The 21,276-nt window shown below is 36.5% G+C and overlaps 2 protein-coding genes across 7 annotated transcripts in view; both read left to right on the top strand.

The window, feature by feature from the left end:
• LOC139970833 (eIF-2-alpha kinase GCN2-like) overlaps nucleotides 1-16,214 on the top strand; it is a 42,331-nt gene extending 26,117 nt beyond the window's left edge. For all 4 annotated transcript variants that reach the window (XM_071976863.1, XM_071976861.1, XM_071976862.1 and 1 more), the window contains 15 exons: nucleotides 292-486; nucleotides 1,827-1,876; nucleotides 2,127-2,295; nucleotides 3,138-3,314; nucleotides 4,399-4,569; nucleotides 4,881-5,015; nucleotides 5,301-5,414; nucleotides 6,111-6,239; nucleotides 6,776-6,865; nucleotides 8,322-8,410; nucleotides 8,604-8,754; nucleotides 9,491-9,556; nucleotides 12,259-12,306; nucleotides 12,573-12,694; nucleotides 15,073-16,214. In XM_071976863.1, coding sequence (XP_071832964.1) covers nucleotides 292-486; nucleotides 1,827-1,876; nucleotides 2,127-2,295; nucleotides 3,138-3,314; nucleotides 4,399-4,569; nucleotides 4,881-5,015; nucleotides 5,301-5,414; nucleotides 6,111-6,239; nucleotides 6,776-6,865; nucleotides 8,322-8,410; nucleotides 8,604-8,754; nucleotides 9,491-9,556; nucleotides 12,259-12,306; nucleotides 12,573-12,694; nucleotides 15,073-15,130 — 1,764 coding nt within the window. In that variant the 3' untranslated portion in view covers nucleotides 15,131-16,214. The remainder of the gene's footprint in view (nucleotides 1-291; nucleotides 487-1,826; nucleotides 1,877-2,126; nucleotides 2,296-3,137; nucleotides 3,315-4,398; nucleotides 4,570-4,880; nucleotides 5,016-5,300; nucleotides 5,415-6,110; nucleotides 6,240-6,775; nucleotides 6,866-8,321; nucleotides 8,411-8,603; nucleotides 8,755-9,490; nucleotides 9,557-12,258; nucleotides 12,307-12,572; nucleotides 12,695-15,072) is intronic.
• A 491-nt stretch (nucleotides 16,215-16,705) lies between these two features.
• The window catches only part of LOC139970834 (eIF-2-alpha kinase GCN2-like), a 71,967-nt gene continuing 67,396 nt past the window's right edge, over nucleotides 16,706-21,276 (top strand). For 2 of the 3 annotated variants that reach the window (XM_071976867.1, XM_071976868.1), the window contains exon 1: nucleotides 20,651-21,276. Coding sequence is in view for 1 of the 3 variants with exons in the window: in XM_071976865.1 (XP_071832966.1) it covers nucleotides 20,586-20,644 (59 nt within the window). In the remaining 2 variants the exon portion in view is untranslated. The other variant, XM_071976865.1, reaches the window with a different exon arrangement.

The following is a 21,276-nucleotide window of genomic DNA, read 5'->3' as shown; positions in this document are numbered from 1 at the left end:
ATACAAGAATCCTATTATTTTTGATGAGGTCAAAGGTTATTTGAGGTCAATAGAAGTCAAAGACTCTTAATCTTGGAAACATAAAACTTATTACCCCTTGCAGTGAGCAATGTTAAAAACCTGAAAAAAAATCATGTCTGCAGTGTTTATATTAAATTATTCTCCTATAAAACATGTTGAGTCAGTTGGCCTTTCTAGTATAATGCAATGTCAGGTTTGACAGGCAACATGTACATACTGTTAGTCATGCAATGTTATGTATTTGTATCCTCCGTGGGTTCTTTCTTGCAGGGTTTCTCTCTCAAGCAGACTCTTGTACAGAAGACAGTCTTTGAATTATTGACCAACTTATTTGAGAAGCACGGAGCAGTGAAAGTGAGCTCACCTCTCCTTATGCCAAAGAATGCTCTGAGTGACTTCACAGAATCGGGGGCTTACTTCATGGACAGCAGCGGGAGCCTTGTGGTGCTGCCGTTTGATTTACGGGTCAGTGTCTCTCCCTGTTTTCAAATACCCACACCCCACCTCGTAGTTAAAATTGGAAACACCAGTTCTTCTAGGAACTTGCCACTTGCTCCCGTAACACCATCAAGAGGATTTGTAAAGTACCTGAGAACTTGATTGAGTCAAATAAGGAAAATGTGATAACCCCCCCCCCCCTAAAAAAAAAAAATGCCTTGGTAATACACTGTAAGTGACCATACTGGGATAGAGATCTCAAGCTATAAACGAGATTACAAGTACACAGAATCTCAATAAGTAAGTAAGTATAACTTTATTATATCTCAGAGGGAAATTGCATGCTCGCATAATAGTACATACTTAAAAGAGTAAGAATACAACATGTAAAAGGATAAATTTACAAGTAGAATAAAGGAAAGTTCAGAAATAAAGGGGTTAGCAAGTAAGATACTTAAAATTGTCAAACTTGAATATGCACAGCCCCAAGCCAAAACAGATATATACAAGAATAGAAAGAGCCTAGCGAACGAAAAGGTTGTTATAAAGCGTAATGCACTGTGGAATAAAAGATGACTTGTGTATGTTAGTGGCAGCATACGGGGAGTCATCCGACCATACGAGGAATTACAATAGAGAAAGAAACATCTTGGTTGGCTGTAAATCCATCCAAAAGTCACTAATATAATTGATGCATTTCTCTTCTCACCTTTGCTGACTGTACTTTATATCTTTTGGTGTCCAGTAACAATCAAAATGATCATTATTAGTTTCCTCTCCCTTCAGTAACTCTGTTGACTATGAATAATTCGTTAATGTAATTCATAATTAATTTATCACTTTGAAAAATGTCATTAGGGTTAAAAATGAATTGTATTAAAATATTGTAAACTGTAAACTCACCCTTGAGTAGTTTTGAAATATTCAGAGTGTAAATTGTATTAAATGTGTGCTTGATGAGTGACAAATTTATATATGCCGCCTTTACACTAATGACACTTACCAATCGTTTGGTTCTAGGGCAAAGGAAAGAATGCATGAACTATTTCTAGGATATAAATAAATCCATAGGAACTTATCGTGATCACTAAGAAAATTAAAAGATGAAACTTTGTGTTTAGCCTGAAAGTAATGGAAATCTCATGTTTCCTTTTATTTTATTTTTGAACTCTGATGACAAACAGGAAATTTGTCATAACAAAATATCCCCATTGTAAATTCCACACAAAACATGTTATAATTTGAGGTTATTGATACACATACAGCGTCTACCGTCCGAGTAAGTTTGTCGTCTAATTTCAGCAGCTTGGGAGATTTTACATGAATAATAAAGTAACTATTCAATTGATATCTTTTATTTTTTTTAGGTTCCATTTGCAAGGAATGTTGCCAGAAACTCAATTACAAGATTAAAAAGGTGAGTGTGTCAGGGTCGCCAGGTTTTTCTATTTAAATTTTTAAAAAAATAGGACCTTAACAATCTATTGACCAATAAAGGATGCCTGTAGCAAGTTTATTCCTTAAATATTTGATTTCCTCATTCAACATACATTACTGCATCTTTGTATATTAACCTGGAATAACTTTCTTCTCTGATGTTTCCTTTGGGATTTATTCGGATTAATTCCCCAGTTGCTGCTGTCTACATCTTCATCCATTCATTTCAGATACTCCATAGAGCGGGTCTACAGAGAGAGGAAGATCCATAGATGTCACCCGAGGGAGTTCACTGAGTGTGCCTTTGATATCATAACAAACATCACAGCAACGTTGTTACCCGATGCTGAAGTCATGTACATAGTATCGGAAATCATTGAAGAGTTTCCAGCATTGGAGGTGAAAATTTGTTTCCATTTTCTAGATTTTTGATTTGATGATTGTGAAATATCATGATGTGAGAAAAAATGTTCAAGGGTTAATTTTTTAGCAAATTTTCTGTGCAAATCAAACTGCAAAGAATAAAGTTCCACATGTGACAATGAAGATGTATAAGAACAGCATGTTGAACATGCTGACAAAGAAGAAGTGAGGTAATACTGCAATGTTGCTTTCAGTGAAGCCAAAGCAGGTAGCATAGACGTCTTTACAGTTTGATTGTGTAATCTTAGAGAAAGGAAGATAGCAACTGAGATTGTTAGGAGCCATGTAAAGGTTACACAAAGAAGGTTTAACTACAATTGTGCCAGATAGACATGAAGAAATTAGGGGTCCACATGGATACCACAGTATACCTTTGCCCACAGGACACCTTAGGGACCCACAGGACACTTTGGGGACCCACAGGTGACTTTGGGGACCCTCAGGACACTTTGGGGACCCACAGGACACATTGGGGACCTACAGGACAAGGGTCACACAGGACACCTTAGGGACCCACAGGACATCTTAGGGACCCACAGGACATCTTAGGGACCCACAGGACAGCTTTGGGACCCACAGGACACCTTAGGGACCCACAGGACACCTGAAGGGCCCATCGGACAACTGAGGGACCCACCGAACAACTTGGGGACCCTCATGACATCTTGGGGACCCACAGGACAATTTAGGGACCCACAGGACACAGGACTGTACTAAAGTTGAGCTCATATCTGGTAAATGACGTACAGTTGCTCTTTCATGATATCTAAATACCTCCATCATCTCATTGTTCTCTCCTATTTTAAATATCTCTGCAGGAGAAAAAGGTTTACTTTATTCGAGTAAACCACACCCTCCTCCTCACAGCCATCTTGAGCCACTGCGGTATCCCCGAAGAGAAGAGGGAGGATGTCATCAAGATACTCGCAGACACCAAGAATACAAAGGCTGAGATGCAGACCCAGCTGGAGGCTTTATCTCTCTCAGAACAAGAGGTATGATCAATCTATTACATTATATACTACAAAATAACAATAACAATAGAAAACAATAGGTCATTGTTGCCAATAAATTATCTCTGGACATGACATGCTTGTTATAGTAAATTAACCCCGCCTGATTTTCACAGTGGTTAATAAGGAATCAGTACACTGGATGGAAATGTAGAGCTGTGGTGGATCCAGGAATTCTTGGAAGTGGGTGGGAGTGGGTGACATATACTACCAAGATTGCTCTTCATATGAAAACAATGGTACACTCTAAGGCATGAACACATGCAAAACTGTGCTAAACACAATGGTACACTCTAAGGGATGAACACATGTAAAAATGTGCTAAACACAATGGTACACTCTAAGGGATGAACACATGCAAAAGTGTGCTTAACGCAATGTTACACTCTAAGGGATGAACACATGCAAAAATGTGCTAAAAATGTGTCCACTGTGTACCTTGTAATCACCAAAAGTATCTGTTCGTAGCTAATTTAAAAAAAAAAATTGGAACAGCCCCCCCATGCACTCACCCTGGCTCTGCCCATGGTGAGTATCAAGTGAGCTGGTTGATGATTCCAACTGATGTAGGTCAGGATCAGGTTAAAAAAAACAAGCAGGTATCACATATGTAGTGAAGTATCTTAAATCTAAATGAATGAAGGAGACAATTTGATCATTAGGCCTCACAGATAAATAATTAACTTTACCTATGTCAAGAGTGTAAGTGACTTACCAGATCTCTATAAAAATTCACCAAAATTTCACAAGTCAGAACAATTCAAGTCAACCCTGTAACGTTTTTGTCGTAGATGAGTTTGTTTTCAGTCTCACAATTTGCTCCACATTCTGCCTAAAACGATCTTACGTTTTTGTCATTTAGCCTTTGAAGAAGATCCTGCTAGGAATGGAAACATCAGGCCAACTTACTTTTACACATTCTATTACACAGGCTCTCTAGTGGATAAGCAGTTTGCTAACAGTTTTATATTATTTTGACTATAAATGATCTTCACAACAGAATGAAAATACTAGTCCTTGATCGTTTTCCTCACCGCCCATTTTAACCTTTCCTCACTCTCCATAGGTCCATAGTCTCTTTCAGCTTGTCGTCCTGGAATGCTCACTGAAGGAACTCTCTGCCAAACTGAAACCTGTGACCAGAGGTCGAGGACCAAATGCCTCCATGGCCAAGCAGGCACTTATTGAATTGGAAGGCATCATCTCTCGGGCAGAGGTATTTGGTGTCAAGCAAAAGGTGCACTTAATGTCTTAAGAATGCTGCATACATCGTTCCATGCATTACAAGTATTATTTTCAGACTCTTTTGGTATTCCTCAATAAACACATTTAACTTGTGGAAGAGAAACATTTCAATTTAATTGTAATAACTCATCTGAAATGACTCATTACATTCATGATTATAAAATTGGACAATCATGTTTAGATATACCTCGTCGCTGAGTTTGATATCCAATTTTAAGAGTTTCATGTACCAAGTCAAAGGAAGAGACTCGTTTACGTGAAAAATATCAAAGCAGCGATTCATTTTATGATATTTCTCTGCAGATTGTGGTGGCTCCAAGTCTGGTCCACAAGTATTACTCAGGCTACGTGTTTCAGTTCGTTGCTCAGTTTACTAAGAAGAACAAGAAGTACACGATGCAAGATATTTTAGCTGCCGGAGGAAGATACGACAACCTGGTAAGTCGCCATCTTTGTAAAGAGAACCTACTGGTCTGAGATCACTGGTTGACTATTTAAAGTACTTAAAAGTTACTTTAAAGTAATTTAGGACAAATCTTTATCGTTATGCATACTATTGACATCGGTAGGTCATGTAGTTTGATGCATCTGTAAGGCTATTATTCTATTTTATTTTCCAATTTTTTTCTTAAACATTCCTTTTCTTTATAGATGCTATGTCATGCATTCTACATAGTTTTCTTTCCTTTCCCTGTATCTCTGCTTGTTCCTCTCTCTCTCCAGATTCCTCAGCACAGAATCCCATCCGCTCAGGCCAATCCCTCGGTTCCCAAAGCTGTAGGAGTCAGCATCCACTTTGATAAGATAGTAACGGCATTAATGCACGATGAAGAAGCGGTCAGTATGAACTATGGAGGAGTATTATGAATATTTAGAGGATTAGCAGTCAGTATGAACTCTGGAATGAGTATTATGAATATTTTAGAGGATTAGAGATCCTTTAACAGTGTGTCATAGTAAATATATCAAACAACGTGAACAATATTTCATTAGAGTTCTGTCTTATCTTTAATATGCCACCGTGAAAGAGCAGACAAAACCAGAATAAAAAACAGGAACTAGGCAGAGCACATAGAAACTATTATCACAAACTAGAAATGATATCAGAAAAGCCTTATCTAGCAATGACTTTTAAAGAATGGTGATTGATCACATTAAAACATTTCATAGTTTTATCTCTGATAAATATAACAATGTATTAATGTTACATCTTTACCAAAATCGTACGGCATGTGGACAGAGCTTCTCTGTGTGCTGTGAAAACGAAAAAAGGAAAAAAAATAAATAAATAAATATGTGACGTGTTGAAGCCGTGCAAGACATCTTGTATCATAGATTTTGTTACTATCATTAACCTACAGTCGACTACAACAGTTACGAATTGTTATCGATTTTTTTGCGTAAATGATATCATACCTTGGGTATAAGTTAAGCCAATTGTGTGAGAAGTTGCTACACCGTGGCATTTTGATCAATAACGTTCGCAGCACATTTGTAGTTTCATTCATAGTTGTTTACTTCATATTTTTCCAGGTGGTTCCAGTGTGTGATGTCCTTGTTTGTGTGATGAGCAGTAGTTACTCCATTAAGGAATGCATTCAAGTCGTCCGAAGCCTGTGGGTGAATAACATCAAAGCCGATATACTCTACGATGCAAGCATGGTAAATCAGAGAGAGGGGGAGAGTGTTGTAGTGACCTTGACTGTATGACCTTCTCTTGCACTGTTCTGTTTTGTTTGTGAAAGGGGTTGAAATATTTATGCAGTTTGAATGTAACCAATATAAACCAAGATTGAATGCTGTTATTTGAATAAAGTAATATCCCTTTAATGTGATTTGTTTGATTTGAATATTCATATAGTCTACTAGCTTGACTGATGAAGTTTATTACCTCAAATAATGATTTCTAGAATCTATAGCGGACTCTGTTGTTGCTCACTAATTAATTTATGTGCTGAAGAAATCTTGATACTAATAATAATAATTCAAACGATATAGGTTTATCGGCGAAATTGCCAGGAACTGACAAATCAATTTAAAAGCTGTTTTAAAGTGATTTAACACATTATCCATTATTTGCTATTTGCTCCTGATGCATTCTGATTTTTGTTGTCGTACAACTTGTGTATAGTAATGATTGTCCAACACAGTAGTATCTCTGTATTACAAACCGTGTATTATTCTCCTCTTCTTGGCAGGGCTTAGAGGAGATTCAAGAATACTGTAGGGCTTTCAGAGTGTCTCATATCGTCATTTTGAAGGACCACCAAGAGACTGGTGTCGTCTGGGTAAGGAAAACTGTGATTTGTACACACTTGTACTCATCGGTACTCGTTTGTATCGAGTACCTACCAAATGCACAAAATAAGAGTAAAGTATTAAAGGACAACGTTTCTGATGAAATTTCAACCACAAAGACCAACAGGCAAAAATTAGACGTATGTTAGATGTTGAATAACCCTGGTGAGTCATGACAAAGAGAACTAAGGCACTATTTGTCTGCGGTGATGATATCTAGTGTCAATGTACGAATAAGAAAGATTTGGAAACGATTTAGAAAGATGCCTCTAATTGCGAGCTTTTCATTGGGGCTCCCCACCGTTACGCCAGAGGGCGCTGTCATGTCGGCTCTAATACGAGTGATCTTTAATGTTAACAGATCTCCTGATTCAAATTAAGACGATTGTTTTAAGAGCTCAATGTCAGCATGCGAACATGCTGGAAGAATTTGCGTACAGACACCCATAATGCTTGACTAGTTCAAGGTTCTACTTGTGCTGTTCGACCGAACAAAATAACAGTGCTATAGAGAAAGAAAAGTTAAAGTGCTTGATATAATTAATTTAATTTGAAACTTTGAAAATATGTATCAAAAAGATTCTTCAATAATTATGAAGGAAATTGTATATGTGATCAACTCATGGTACCCTTATAATCTGAGACTGCATGTTGTCAAGGTTGGTGGAGGTAGATAGGACCCATATACATTCTGTTGATTTGGACGTAGCTGGAGAACCCCAATAATAGTGTTTTATTGTTTTAACACCTCATCCATTTATCCACATTTGAGGTCAAAAGTGGCCCCTGATGGTGTGATCAGTGAAAATGTAATTATAATGACTATAAAACTTAAAATTTACCAGTTGTATATCTTCCTGTACACCTTATGATACCCTAACCATATCCCAGATACCGTCTAGATATAAACAACTAACGTAATCAAACGTTGATAAATAGGAATTGTCTGTTAAAACAAAAGATTGCTGTCAATAAATTTGCATTATTGGAATAATTCCCTGAAAGGAAACTCGGAAACCTCGGTACAAGTATTCCAACTGAGCTTAGACATTTTGAGTTGATTTTGATCAATTTTCCAATATTGTTGATCTTACCTAAAATCCCAACAACAGCTATGTTCAATAGCTTGAAAAGCAAGTTTCAATACATGTTAATCATGAAAAAAATCTGAAAATGTCTATTTTGCTCCTTTACATGTGATTATTGTTAACATCAAAACAAAACTGTCTGGGCCACAAAATAGTGAGAACCGATAGAAGACCTTAATTGCTTACTTGTTTATACACATTTGGTGGAAACAGATTGTTACAGGCAAGATTGGATCATCAGGCCAAGTAATGTCCGAGATATAAATATTGCTCTAGAAACAGTTTGTTTTCACATCATTCATCACGTCTGTACGTGTGTAAAATGTAAGATGCTGTAATTTGCCGCGTCTGTCCGCAGGTACGTTCTATCGACAGGGAGAAGAAGATTGTAGATTCCAAGGTGGCCTTCGTGAACCTGGTAGAGTCCCTGCAACAGAAACTTACAAGGTGAGAATGGAATACTACCTGTTTCTTTTTCTTTTTTATCCATATTTTGAATCAAAGAAGAGAAATAGAGAGAGAGAGAGAGAGAGACGAGCTAAATTTCTGTAAACACTTGTTCAATTAAATTTCCGTAAACTTTAGAGGACCACAAGCAACCGGTTTAAGCCATATGTTGTATTTTTTTCTTCCTTGCCAGTGATGTCGCAGAGCCTAAAGAGCCATTAGCCGCTCAGCGGAGCGCATCGTTAGATGTAGCCAGCAGTCAGCCACCGATATATGGCGTAACCCTCCTGTCGTTAGACAACCACAAACTAGAAAATAACACCAAGAAGAGAATAGACCGACAGGTATGTCTGTCGCCAGTGTATTCAAACTTAAAGTGTATGTATATATGTATATGTATATATATATATATATATATATATATATATATAGATATAAATATATACATGTATATGTATATATGTATATGTATATATATATATGTATATATATATATGTATATATATATAGATATATATATATATATCATATATATGTATATCGTATTGAAAGCACTCAAGAATCAATCGAGAAACAACCCACAATTTGGTTTGAACTACAGAAGGCTTTGCAGGTGTGTTAAGGCTGGGCTCATGTTGTATTAATTTAAGGCGTTATTGTAATGTGTAGCTGTGACCATGTAAAGCAAATTTATGGGAAATGTTAGAATATTGAATGTGTGATTGCAAAGTGCAAGAATACTACAGTAAATTGTCTTAGATTGGTATTAGTTGTTTACCTAAAGAGAAAAAATGGGCTTGTACAAGGATATTTGATGTACCTTCATGTAGATATAAGGTAGTTGTTGCCATAAAAGAAAGATTGCAGCAGGGAGTGGGGGATGGGTGGGAACTAAATTCTCATGAAGCGAAATGCTATAAGGACCTCAGTAATATACTGATTAATTAATATTGAAACAAATATTCCAAGAGGGAGTCTTTAACATTCATATTATTGTTTTTGCCATGTTATTCATAATTTCTATTATTCATATGTTTCCGCTTGTTTGCTTATCGTTAGTAATTCTTTGTTTTTCTACAGATCCAGCCACGTATTCAGCCTGTCCTGGAGCATCTATCCTACAAGGCTGTAGTAGAAGTATTGGCTGTAAGTATTCTGATCCCTTAAACATTAAAATGAAAGAGCCATTGTGTGTACTTGGCAATATATTTAATTATAGTAATGTAATGATATAAACGCGTTTGAAAATCTGAAGAACCTAAGGATGAAACTGTTTGAAAAACCACATTAAATTTGTCTAAAAAACTATCTTCCTTCCCTTCTCTCTTGGGTGTGAATCTTAGCATGAGTGGAGTGTACCATTTAAAAAATTAAAAAACAAGCAACACTTATTCTGGATTAAAAGGTTAGTCCAGGTGAACAATTATTCCGGATGAAAAGGATAGTCCAGGTGAACATTTATTCTTGATGGAAAGGATAGTCCAGGTGAACATTTATTCTTGATGGAAAGGATAGTCCAGGTGAACATTTATTCTTGATGGAAAGGATAGTCCAGGTGAACATTTATTCTTGATTAAAAGGATAGTCCAGGTGAACATTTATTCCCGATGAAAAGGATAGTCGAAGTAAACATTTATTCCGATTAAAAGGATAGTCCAGGTGAACATTAAGTCTTGATTAAAAGATAGTCAAGGTGAATATTTATACTGGATTAAAAGGATAGTCCAGGTGAACATTTATTCTCAATTTATTTGTGATGTCACAAAGAAGCTCAGTGACAATATCCTATTATGGTTTTCTTTAAAAATTTTATACATATGATTTCCTACTTCAAAATTGAGAAAAACCTCAATATGAATACACAGTCACTATGGTCATTGGTATGTTGTTAACTTCTCTCAAACGCTATCGAATCTGAGGTCAAAACTATTCAAAAACAAATAAAGCGTTCTGCTGCCATGGTGCAACTATGACATCATACCAGTAGGCTTCAAGTTTGCTTATGGATAGAAATTGACACAATTTCAATCATCGATATTTCATTTATATATTATACATTTCATTCTTAAAGATGAACAATAGTGATTTTTCACCATCGACGAAAAAATACGATTTTATTCATGAGTATTCTAGTTGGTTTCCATTTTACACATGTGAAAATTCAAGTCAATCCGATGTTGGGAAAGGCTTAAGAAAAATTCCTAAACTCGTTGATTTTTTAAACAGAAATTGGGCTTTTCGCGAAAAGCGATATGATGATCACGTGATCTACAGTGACATGTGACGTCATTATGATGATAACAACGTGAGCTCAGCGTAGTGTACTTCAGCAGTGTGCACTTAGTGTGTTAGTTTAGTTGCAACCTACTCAATATTGGACTCAACAAACAACGTAAACCACTAGCAAAATCCAAGAAATTGCCTTGTAGGGGTATGCAACAGAACGAATGTGGACTCTACAATAAGTTTTTTTTTTCAATTTTCCAAGCGGAAAATGTAGTGAGAGATATCGGAAACTCTGGATACGATTTGTGAGGGGAACCAGGAAAGACTTCATCGCACCAGGAGTTTCTCATGGCAAGAATGTGAAAGTTTGTTCTGCCCACTTCACAGAAGATGATTCTCGGGCCCAATTGAAATTTGCGTGTGGCAAGGTCACTAAAGTAATAAAAGTTGAAAGATTGATGCTTTTATGCCGCATTATTTATATATATCCCAATAAATGCAACAGTAAGTGTTGGAACTGGAAGACATGTCAGACGTTAACAACCTAATGACTATGTGAGGAGAGAATCCACGTGCAAATTTGAATTGGGGCATGGACGTCGCTTAGGCAGAGTTTTTTTGGGCAGAGATGTGTTCATACCCTCCAAACCACTTTATATGTAATACGAATAGGAAATGTGTGTATGCTTGAGCGAAACAAAACATCGTGTAAGTATTACTTACGGTAGCGCACACTGTCACTTATGTTTGCACAGTATGAAAGTACCGTTTGCGGACCTACGTGAAGTTGGGCTAGAATACGATTCCTCCTGAAGCCCAAACCGCGAGGCATGGAAATCGTTGCGAAATCGCCGCAAATTTCGTAAAAAAAAAACTTGTAAACACATGGTGAAGAAATCAAGACACTATGATATTCATTATCTATTTATGTCTTGAACATTACGCCGGAAAATAACAGTTATGCTGACACGAAATGCACGCACAGCTCCGTACTGAACAGTTCACAACAGAAAAGATCATCACAGTGACGTCATTCACTGACCTGAGGGCTGTTCAAGGTCGTTGTTGTGTTTGCAAATTCCTAAATTACGGAGGCGAAAAAATGATGTTTTAATTCCCTTTTTTATAACTTTCCGGTGTGCTATTTGGAAAATTAAAAATATATGTTGCTTGGTAACATATAAACATTATATATGAAAATGAGAGATTTTTTTTCTGTCACTATCGTTCTACTTTAATCCAGCAAATTATTTTGGCACTTATATGTACTAAATGACCACACAATCGTGATATATATATATATTTTTTTGCCCAAATTTTGGTCAATTTAAAGGAATTGAGAGAACGTAAAAAACATCACCTCTGTTTAACCAACAGAGTAACGATTCTACTTCAAAATATCAACGTGGGCGCATGCGCAAGCGAATATCTTGACATCAATATCTAACATTGAAAAACAATGTACGCTACACAGTGAAATATTCTCGCTAGGTAGTACAGTCATGCATGCAACTGCCAGCTAAGCTACCGACGACTCAAGAGGGTATTTGTGAAATGTGTCCCTTTACAGCCTTTAGTATTTATAAATTCCACTAAATCGTTTCTCTCATTTTTTCAAACAGGTGGATTTGCCGATGGACGTGGTGAAGAACATTGTGGCTATCTTGGATGTGAGTCTGAGAACACTGATCAAAATGTTGGTCTGTCTGCGATGTATCATTTGTGTGACTTTGTGAGGAACGTATTAGAGGTGTAGGTCTAAGTAGCTGTGGCAGTTTAGGTTTGATACCTAATCGGTGTGGTCAAATCATACGTGGATGAGTTTTCATCTCTCGTTTCGGAATAAATGTTTTAATTCAAAACCAATCTCATTGTAGTTGTACGATATTTAACAATTTAGAAGATCCATTTCATTTTGTTCTCTTTTTCTTTCTAGCTGGAAGGAGATGAGAGTGGTTTCGATGCCAGCGTCCAGGAACTCATTAATAAATATAATAAATATCGCAAGTATCTGCCACGGATTGCTGATTCGATCCAACAGATGAAGGAGAATGAACCGTGAGTATGAAAATGAAAGTTACATTAAAGAAAACATCTTCCCCTACCCCCCAACACCCTCCCCTCCCCACCCCACACCCTTCAAATTTTCTTATCTGTTCAACTGACTGATAACATTCTTCACTCCATGAATTCTAGGTTTGTTGTTTAAAACAAAAGATAAGCACCCACTGACAAGATATTTTCAACATGGGGGAAGTGATATCAACTAAGAGCATAATTTGGTTTAAAGGGTGTGAAGACTCACGCAAAAAGAAACGTCTAATGCCGGTAATCTGACCTAGTTTCGAATGAGGTGTAACAGAAGTGTTAGACACCACCATCAATCCCAGAAAATACACACACAGCTTGCTACTGTCGGTAATTAGACACTAGTGTACAGTCAGTACATACAGCTGCGGTCAATACTCACAGCACACTGTTCAAAGATACAAGGTATCATGTTTCATTACTGTCTGCATTTTGTAGCGACAAGAGAAAAACTTCACTTGCAAGCAACGGAAAGTTAACTTTTTCACAGGGCGGCATGCGGTTTGGGGCAAGTCTTCAATGCCTTTAACATATTTTTTATGTATTAGCAAATTTGTCTACTAACATAAGTAATGGCAGGTATTGTGTCCACTTACTTGTCAAATAGACAACCCAAATATGGAAATAGGGAAAAAAGAGCACCCTCCAGTCTGCAGATAAACTCAGTTTTGGGGAATGATTTATTTCATTGTTCAAATTTTATGTAGCAGTTTTGAAGGCTTCGAAATTTGCCTCTTATTTAGGAATAATTTATCGTTCCAATCTTGTGTCGCAATTTTGAAGTGTTTGTATTTGTCTCTTATAAAATGCTATGGTTCCTTTGTAAAGAGGGGGAAAAAAACCACTATACATCATTGCACTTGTGTAGCAACTTGACCATTTTGCATAGCATTTTTGTGATATGATACTGGATAAATATTTCCCTGAAAAATATGGCATCTGGCATCATATAAATGGATTTGTAGGCATTATTCCTTTCACGAGAATTAGTATCTCAAGTGTCATTAGTCATGACACTCATAGTATACCATTGAATGTGTAGTTTTTATTTCCTGTTCAACACGTCCCTTCATGGCGGTTTAGTTTAGCATTTACTTTATAAGTTCTTAATTACAGATTAAGGGTACTACTGTATATGACCTTCCATTGTGAAACAAAATCATACACTGCCATTAAAATGAATGACTTAATGCAATCTAGTTTTGTTTTCAAAGTAGTGTTTCAAGTCAGGCGAAAGCATTTACAGGATGTTCAATGCCTGGCACGAAAATAATTGTACTAAAAGGTCCTGTTACTTTGCTTTAAAGATATCATCACTTTCTCTAGGTTTGCAGCATTATCATAGCAAATGTACCTATCCCTAGCCTAATTTGCATGTAACACAAAGATGGACCCAGTCCTAGCCTAATTTGCATGTAACACAAAGATGGACCCAGTCCTAGCCTAATTTGCATGTAACACAAAGATGGACCCAGTCCTAGCCTAATTTGCATGTAACACAAAGATGGACCCAGTCCTAGCCTAATTTGCATGTAACACAAAGATGGACCCAGTCCTAGCCTAATTTGCATGTAACACTCAGATTGATCCAGTCCTAGCCTAATTTGCATGTAACACAAAGATGGACCCAGTCCTAGCCTAATTTGCATGTAACACAAAGATGGACCCAGTCCTAGCCTAATTTGCATGTAACACTCAGATGGATCCAGTCCTACCCTAATTTGCATGTAACACAAAGATGGACCCAGTCCTAGCCTAATTTGCATGTAACACAAAGATGGACCCAGTCCTAGCCTAATTTGCATGTAACACTCAGATGGATCCAGTCCTAGCCTAATTTGCATGTAACACTCAGATGGATCCAGTCCTAGCCTAATTTGCATGTAACACAAAGATGGATCCAGTCCTAGCCTAATTTGCATGTAACACTCAGATGGACCCAGTCCTAGCCTAATTTGCATGTAGCACAATGATGGATCCAGTCCTAGCCTAATTTGCATGTAACAATCAGATGGACCCATTCCTAGCCATGATGATGAAGATAATTGGGTTCACCAATCACAATAGTTAGAATACCAGGGGTGTAATAAAACATTAGTTTGGCTTTGAATCTCCTTACAATTTTGTGTTTTATTTTTACATACAATTGTGAAGATTGTTGCAACAACAGCACATAATACAGCTCTGATTGAAATGGAACTAATTGCCTCTAAGCTGCTGGTTACATTTCACTTACATAAACAACACTTGTGAATAAAAGTAAATGTGTAATTATAGTTATGTATTAAAGTAAACGTGTGTAACTATGGTAACCGACTGCATACGATCTGTTTGCCTCTCTTTTGTAGATCTGTGGTGATCATTCTGTACTCTTACAGAGAGGATGGATTTAAAGTGTACTTATAATCGAAAGAAAAATACTGACTTTATCGAGACTTTTTATAATTTTCAAGAAGAGGAGGGACAAGGACATTGTGAATGAAACATCTCCAGCTGAATTGAGAATACTAGTCAAGGAAGATGAGATTTTTTTCCAACTCAATTTTTATTATTTTTGTTTTCTTTTGTTATTATGTTATTAAATATTTGATTCTCCAGGTGCAATATTAATTGTGGTCTCCAGTTTTAATATCAGAGGACAAAATATCTCCAATCAAGTCAATCTTGTGAAGACAAACTACTTTTCTGACACAGGGGCAGGGACGGGGCGGTTTAAAAAGACTATGATTTTAATTGAGGCTGTTGATACCTCTGTTTCTTAAAGTGATGAGAAGTGCATGCACAAAACCATCAGTAAAAACTTTGGTCATTTGTAATCAAAATGTCACATTTATGAGGATCCTGCAACCGATAGGATGTTCAGCACATTTCTACAAGAGTTCTTGTCCATGTAATTAATAACAGGAATCGATTGTTGAACTACAACCACTCGTGACAGTTATTTTTAAGATGAAGTTATTTCCTTTGTTGACTGATCTGTTATGTGTTTGTTTTTATTCTTGTTTGTTTTGTATTTTTTTTGCTTTTATTGCAGCATTAATCAACTGTTTCATTTCCAGTTGTTTAGAAATCATTTCTCATCACCTTTGAAGCAACTCTTTTTTTTACGTTTGTTTGATCACCAAAAATTTTGGCAGTTTTGTCTCCCTTTATATGTGTGTAAAAGTAAGTTGGCCTGACATTTCGATCCTAGCAGGATCTTCTTCAGAGCCTCTGAAGATCCTGCTAGGATCGAAATGTCAGGCTCACTTACTTTTACACATTCTCTTACACAGGCTCTCTAGTGGATAAGCAGTTTGCTAACAGTTTTATTTTATTTTTATTCCCTTCATATGTGTTAGGCTCTTGAGGTCTGCTATCTGGAATACTGATTTTATTGTTTTTGAGCTCTCCTTTAGATCTACAAACTTTTGCATTATTTCTCAATTCTCTAGAGGTGCCTTGACTGTGCATTCTCTCCGAAAGCAAATGAAGTTCTAAATGTTAAATAGACCTACTTTAATTAATAATACATTCCAAGTATTTTCCAGAGTGACTAAAATTCATCATAAGATTTTTACGTTGGTTTTGTTTCAATTGGCGTGCTAATGTCAATCAGGAGATGCTCCATGGAGAAGAGAGAGAGAGAAGGATCAAAGGTCAAGTGTAAATGGCTGCCTTAAATTTATTATTCTGTTCGTGGGCTTACAGGGACTGCATACTACTGTAGGTGAAAATGTCACATAGTGACACAGTCAGCTAGGTGAACTCATATGTCAAGTAGCACTGACCTGCTGTTAAATTACAAGAAGGAAAAATACATTTTGCATTTTCCATGAGCAGTATAAATTATAAGTTCTCTTTTTCTTTAAAAAAAAAACTGGTGCTCACAGCCACAAGGTCCATTCAGTGTCATGTTTATTCGCATTGACTTTTTTTGTTACAATAGACATGTTTGATAGTATGCTTTGGGATCGGGATTCAAATCGATGGACTTGGGATTACAGGTCCTATGAAGTATGGACTGAGCTAGCCAGCTCTTAGTTGATGGTGATACCTATGTAGCTATTGCTTTAATGATAGGGAGGAAGTGGGGTAGCTGGTGGGAACCCACAATACCTTGCTAACCATGGACCCCAGTTTCATTTGTGATACAACTCAGAAAATCTGTAGGGAAGATATCTGGCTGTTTTTGGACATGTAGACAGTCGAAACTGACCGAGCAATGACAGACAAACTTGAAACTTTGAATTGCTTTATACTCTTTCCAAGCTGTAAAAATTAGCAGAGGAAATTTTTGTGAATCTGTGTGTATACATATTCATAACTGCAGGATCATGCCCCTCTAAATGCTATTTCACAATACACTCCACCTGAATTGAGGTATTATGCAGTGTAAATGCTCTCCTAGCCAAATGTTTGCAGATTTGATCTCTCCAAGGCTGCTGGAAATTGTCAGAATTGCGTTTACCTGATAATACTCACAGTAGTCAAAGGCAGTCAGGATAAAGGAATACCAGGAGTTTCAGTACTTTTTCTTTCTAATTCCAACCAATGTACAAGACTGAGTTTTTACCACAAATGTTTTCCTTTTATACTGTTCTGAATCGGTCACACCACCAAGTAGTGTTATTCTTATCAGTGTTAAATTTCATGGGAATTAAATGTATGAAATAATTTGCCACAGTGTTATTTCCTTTTGGAGGAGGTGTTTGTGTGGGGATAGGGGGAGGGAAATTGAAGAATTGATATCTACAAGATAGATCGAAGACAGACCAGGTTGTAGGCAATTGATTCAAGTAAAAGAAATATTAGGAACAAGTAATTCCACAAACCTTGCATGTTAGAACTAAGTCAGTCTCGCTTTACGTTTTTAAATGTCATGTTTAGATCTTCACACCCACCGTACGATATGTCTGCTAGCTTCAGTTTTCATCTGATAGAATAAGAAATTAAATTGTTCTGTCACAGTAAAGGGTAAATTTGACTGGAAAAAAGATATTTTAACATATGTCATTTCATCCCAGCTCTAGCATTACATGAAAAGTTATCTCTGCCAATACAAAGTTTGCATCATCTAGTCTCGAAAAAACAATTTTATGGCATAATTGCTGAAACACATTCCAGGTTGTTCAGAGGGCATTAAAGCAAAATCTATTAGATGATTTGTGGATTCTGTAAGGTCAGCCACCTTTTGGTTTATCAGTGTTATAAGTCTTATTTTGCAAGTTGTAAGCAGTATTGCCAACAGAATGTTCAGCTAGGCCACTTTAGTACAGAGGATGGGGGGGGGGGGGAATAGGGTGAGGAAAGCAGTGAACCTGGATAAAACCAGTGAAACAGGAGGAAAGTAGTGAAAGTTGGGTTTTACGGGCAATTTTCATAGTATTTTGGTGAAGAATATCTGGTTAGTAAGTTTAGTTTAATCTATTGCTCTTATTTTTAAGTAGTTCAAAAGTTTAGCACATACAGGGACTTGTTTCATTGCTGCTCATGATGCAAGTCCCAGCCCTTGGGCCAATGAACCTAGGCCTACTGGTTTTGAGAAGGAGAGGTGTGTTGTAGGGGGGGGGGGGTGGCATGGTGTCTGAAGACAACTGTGGCAGCTTTTTAAGCCAGTGGGCTTACATGAAAATTTATTGGGGCCTTGTCTGGTTCTGTATATGTACCATCTTTCAGCAAAATAAGGTTTATTGTGGGATATTTTTTTTAAATATGTCAATTGAATTCATAATGTGTATTAGAGCTAGTGAGTTTAATATTGAATTCATGTGTATCTAGCCATTTTAAGAAATGATCAGCAAATACAAGTTTTGTAACAGTAGGATATCAATATTCCATAGTTACATTTTATGCAACTGTTCTGTTCTTTTTGAAGTCACTTTTATCTGACTATATGAACTATTGCCTTCCATATTTATTTGAATACATTAATTATTGGTTTACTCTAGTACTTGCATGTTACTTGCACTGCCTCACAAAGTATGCATTGTTTTTTTATTGCTCATGTATCACATTTCTATTGTTTGCAATGATGTACCACCAAGCTTCTTTCAAGGGAATTGTTCTATAACTATGGAAATCGAATCGTCTGTATTATTTATTCTTTCATACTGCATCAGTTTTGCTCTCTGCTGTAAAACAATTGTTTACCATTTTCATTTTGAAGATTTCAATTAAAAACTATTTTGTATGTTTTGTCCCATGGAGCTTATATTAAAATACAAGTGGGATTGGATGTATGGCATGTCGAAAGGAAAACCAAGTTTGGGCCCTCAAAATTTGAGCCACGCACACAATCAATGCAGAGAAGATAGTTATGAATTTTTTTCTCCCACAGTGAGAAATGTTTCAACTTGACAAATAAAAGGGTTCATATTTTTAGTTTTTAATTTCAGCTTATTCCTGATTATCAAATTGTTGGATAATATTTTCCTACTCTTGGAATCTTTGGTCATTGTTATGCTTCTTGGAAAGCACTTGATACACTAGTCTGGAAATGGGCTTTATTCTTTCACTATTTTTGAAGAACATAAACAGAGTAACCACCAAAATAAATTCATTAGCAGGACAAATTATGGGAAAATATTATTCCCAATATGAAAAGGTTTGTCAATTGTTGTCATAATTAATGAGTTACAGTGCCACTCTGCAATCAACTAGGGCAAACATACTACAAACTCTCTCTCACGGTCATTTAATATGGGGTATGTAATTTAATGGCATCCCACACAAAAATAAAACCCATAAGGGAAATGATTTTACATGTTATTGATGAGTTTTGTTTACACACCGTTTTGTGTCAAGTGGATAGTTCTTCTGATCTGAAAGTGTCAAATATTCCTTGCTGATTTGTTTCCTACATGAATTGTGACTCTAATTACATCCCGACAAAAAAACAAATTCATTGTAGGGAGGGGTAGGGAGGGGAGGGTTTTCTTTATTGTCTTCTCTAGACTGACTGCAGAATCTTTTATATTTGACGCACTGCTTACATTCATTACGGAACATTCTGCTATCAAAATGTTGAAGCTGAAGGTCAGTTTCCTTCCAAGAAAATACTTTATTTTTGACAAATTTTTCATTAACCTTAAGAAGTTATTGTTTAAAAGGTTCAAAACCTATAAGTGATTAGGAAAAAATAAATATCACAGTCACAATTGAATGAATCTTTTCTTTATTATATCTCTCACAACCAGTCACAAAGAAAGAAGCAGCAGAGCCGTATATTTAAATATACGGCTCTGAGAAGCAGGAAGTTGTGCTGCCACCACAATGGGATATTTCTTCCAACCACAAATTTTAGTTTTCAACTTGTTTTGTTTTCCCCACTTTATCAGGAGACAATATTTTAATATTGGTTGATTGCAAGGTGTTGTAAAGGAGTCACTTTATATTCGGAGGTGGAGTCGAGTTATCGTCGGAAATCTTACTGACTTCACTTCTGGAGAGAGATAACTTTATGGACTATTACGAGCCACCGTATTTTGAAGATTTCATTGACAGGAATTGTGACTCTTTACCACAGAGTTTAATTTGTGGAAATTGAAAAAAAATCCACAAATCATAGCATTATAAAACATTCCTCCAAACGTATGATGAAGACCTAGGTACATTTCCTGAAGACAGTTTATAGCCTCGATTCAACTTTCTTACCAGATCACCAACATGATTCCACTAAGTTAATTTATCATTCAACACCAATCCTGATATTTGTATGTACTGTAGATACATGTTCCACCCACTACCCATCAATAATGACATTTTTTTAAAAGCAATAGCCATTTCATTCTACTTTTTCAGTACTCACAATGTTGAAATGTTTTGGAAACACTGAAATCTTATAAAGCGTGTAAGCCTAGGATACCATAAGCTTCCTTAGATGTTCAGTGGAACCAAACAAGCATGCAGATTTTTATTTATTGATGCGTTTAGTCTAAGGTAAGCAGCCTGTCTTTTGTATGTGTACATTTATGTATGTTTTGTGGGAATTTGAAGCACGCAAACTAGGCCAGTAGCCTAGTAGTATGCCTACTAGTACTATAGTGAAGGTTTCATAATTGACGCACCCCCGTAATTGGCGCACCTCAAAATATCTCGAGATATCACCTTGAAAACCGTACTGCAGGCAACCTAACCTTTTTGCACCTAAGGAGAGATATGTTTTTCATGAGTATGAATCCATTTCAAGTACAGAAAGTTCCGATGAAATTTGGTGTCTTTTAAAGCCTTTTACACACTCCCTCCAATGTTGCAAGTACTCTTTGCTTTTGAAAAGCTTACTCTCTAAAATAACCAAAATGACGCAACTTCTCCGTAAGAACAATCCACCTGCTACATCTAGGCATGCATAAAAAGACTCAGAGCATGGCAAACAGGGTACAAAGTCAATGGATGCACGAACACAGTAAACTTATGGACAAATGTGTCAATTAAGGAGTATTAACATACTTTACATGGCAGACTTTTTCGGGTCAGATTATTCTTAACTGTATGTTTTGTGGGAACAGAAGGAAACATATTTTGGGATCATTTTATTTCTGAGGTACTACACTTCTGGAAATCGCATACAG

Source organism: Apostichopus japonicus, chromosome 8 (assembly GCF_037975245.1).
Source record: "Apostichopus japonicus isolate 1M-3 chromosome 8, ASM3797524v1, whole genome shotgun sequence".
Taxonomy (NCBI): Eukaryota; Metazoa; Echinodermata; class Holothuroidea; order Aspidochirotida; family Stichopodidae; genus Apostichopus; species Apostichopus japonicus.
This window is presented reverse-complemented; position numbering and strand designations above follow the sequence as displayed.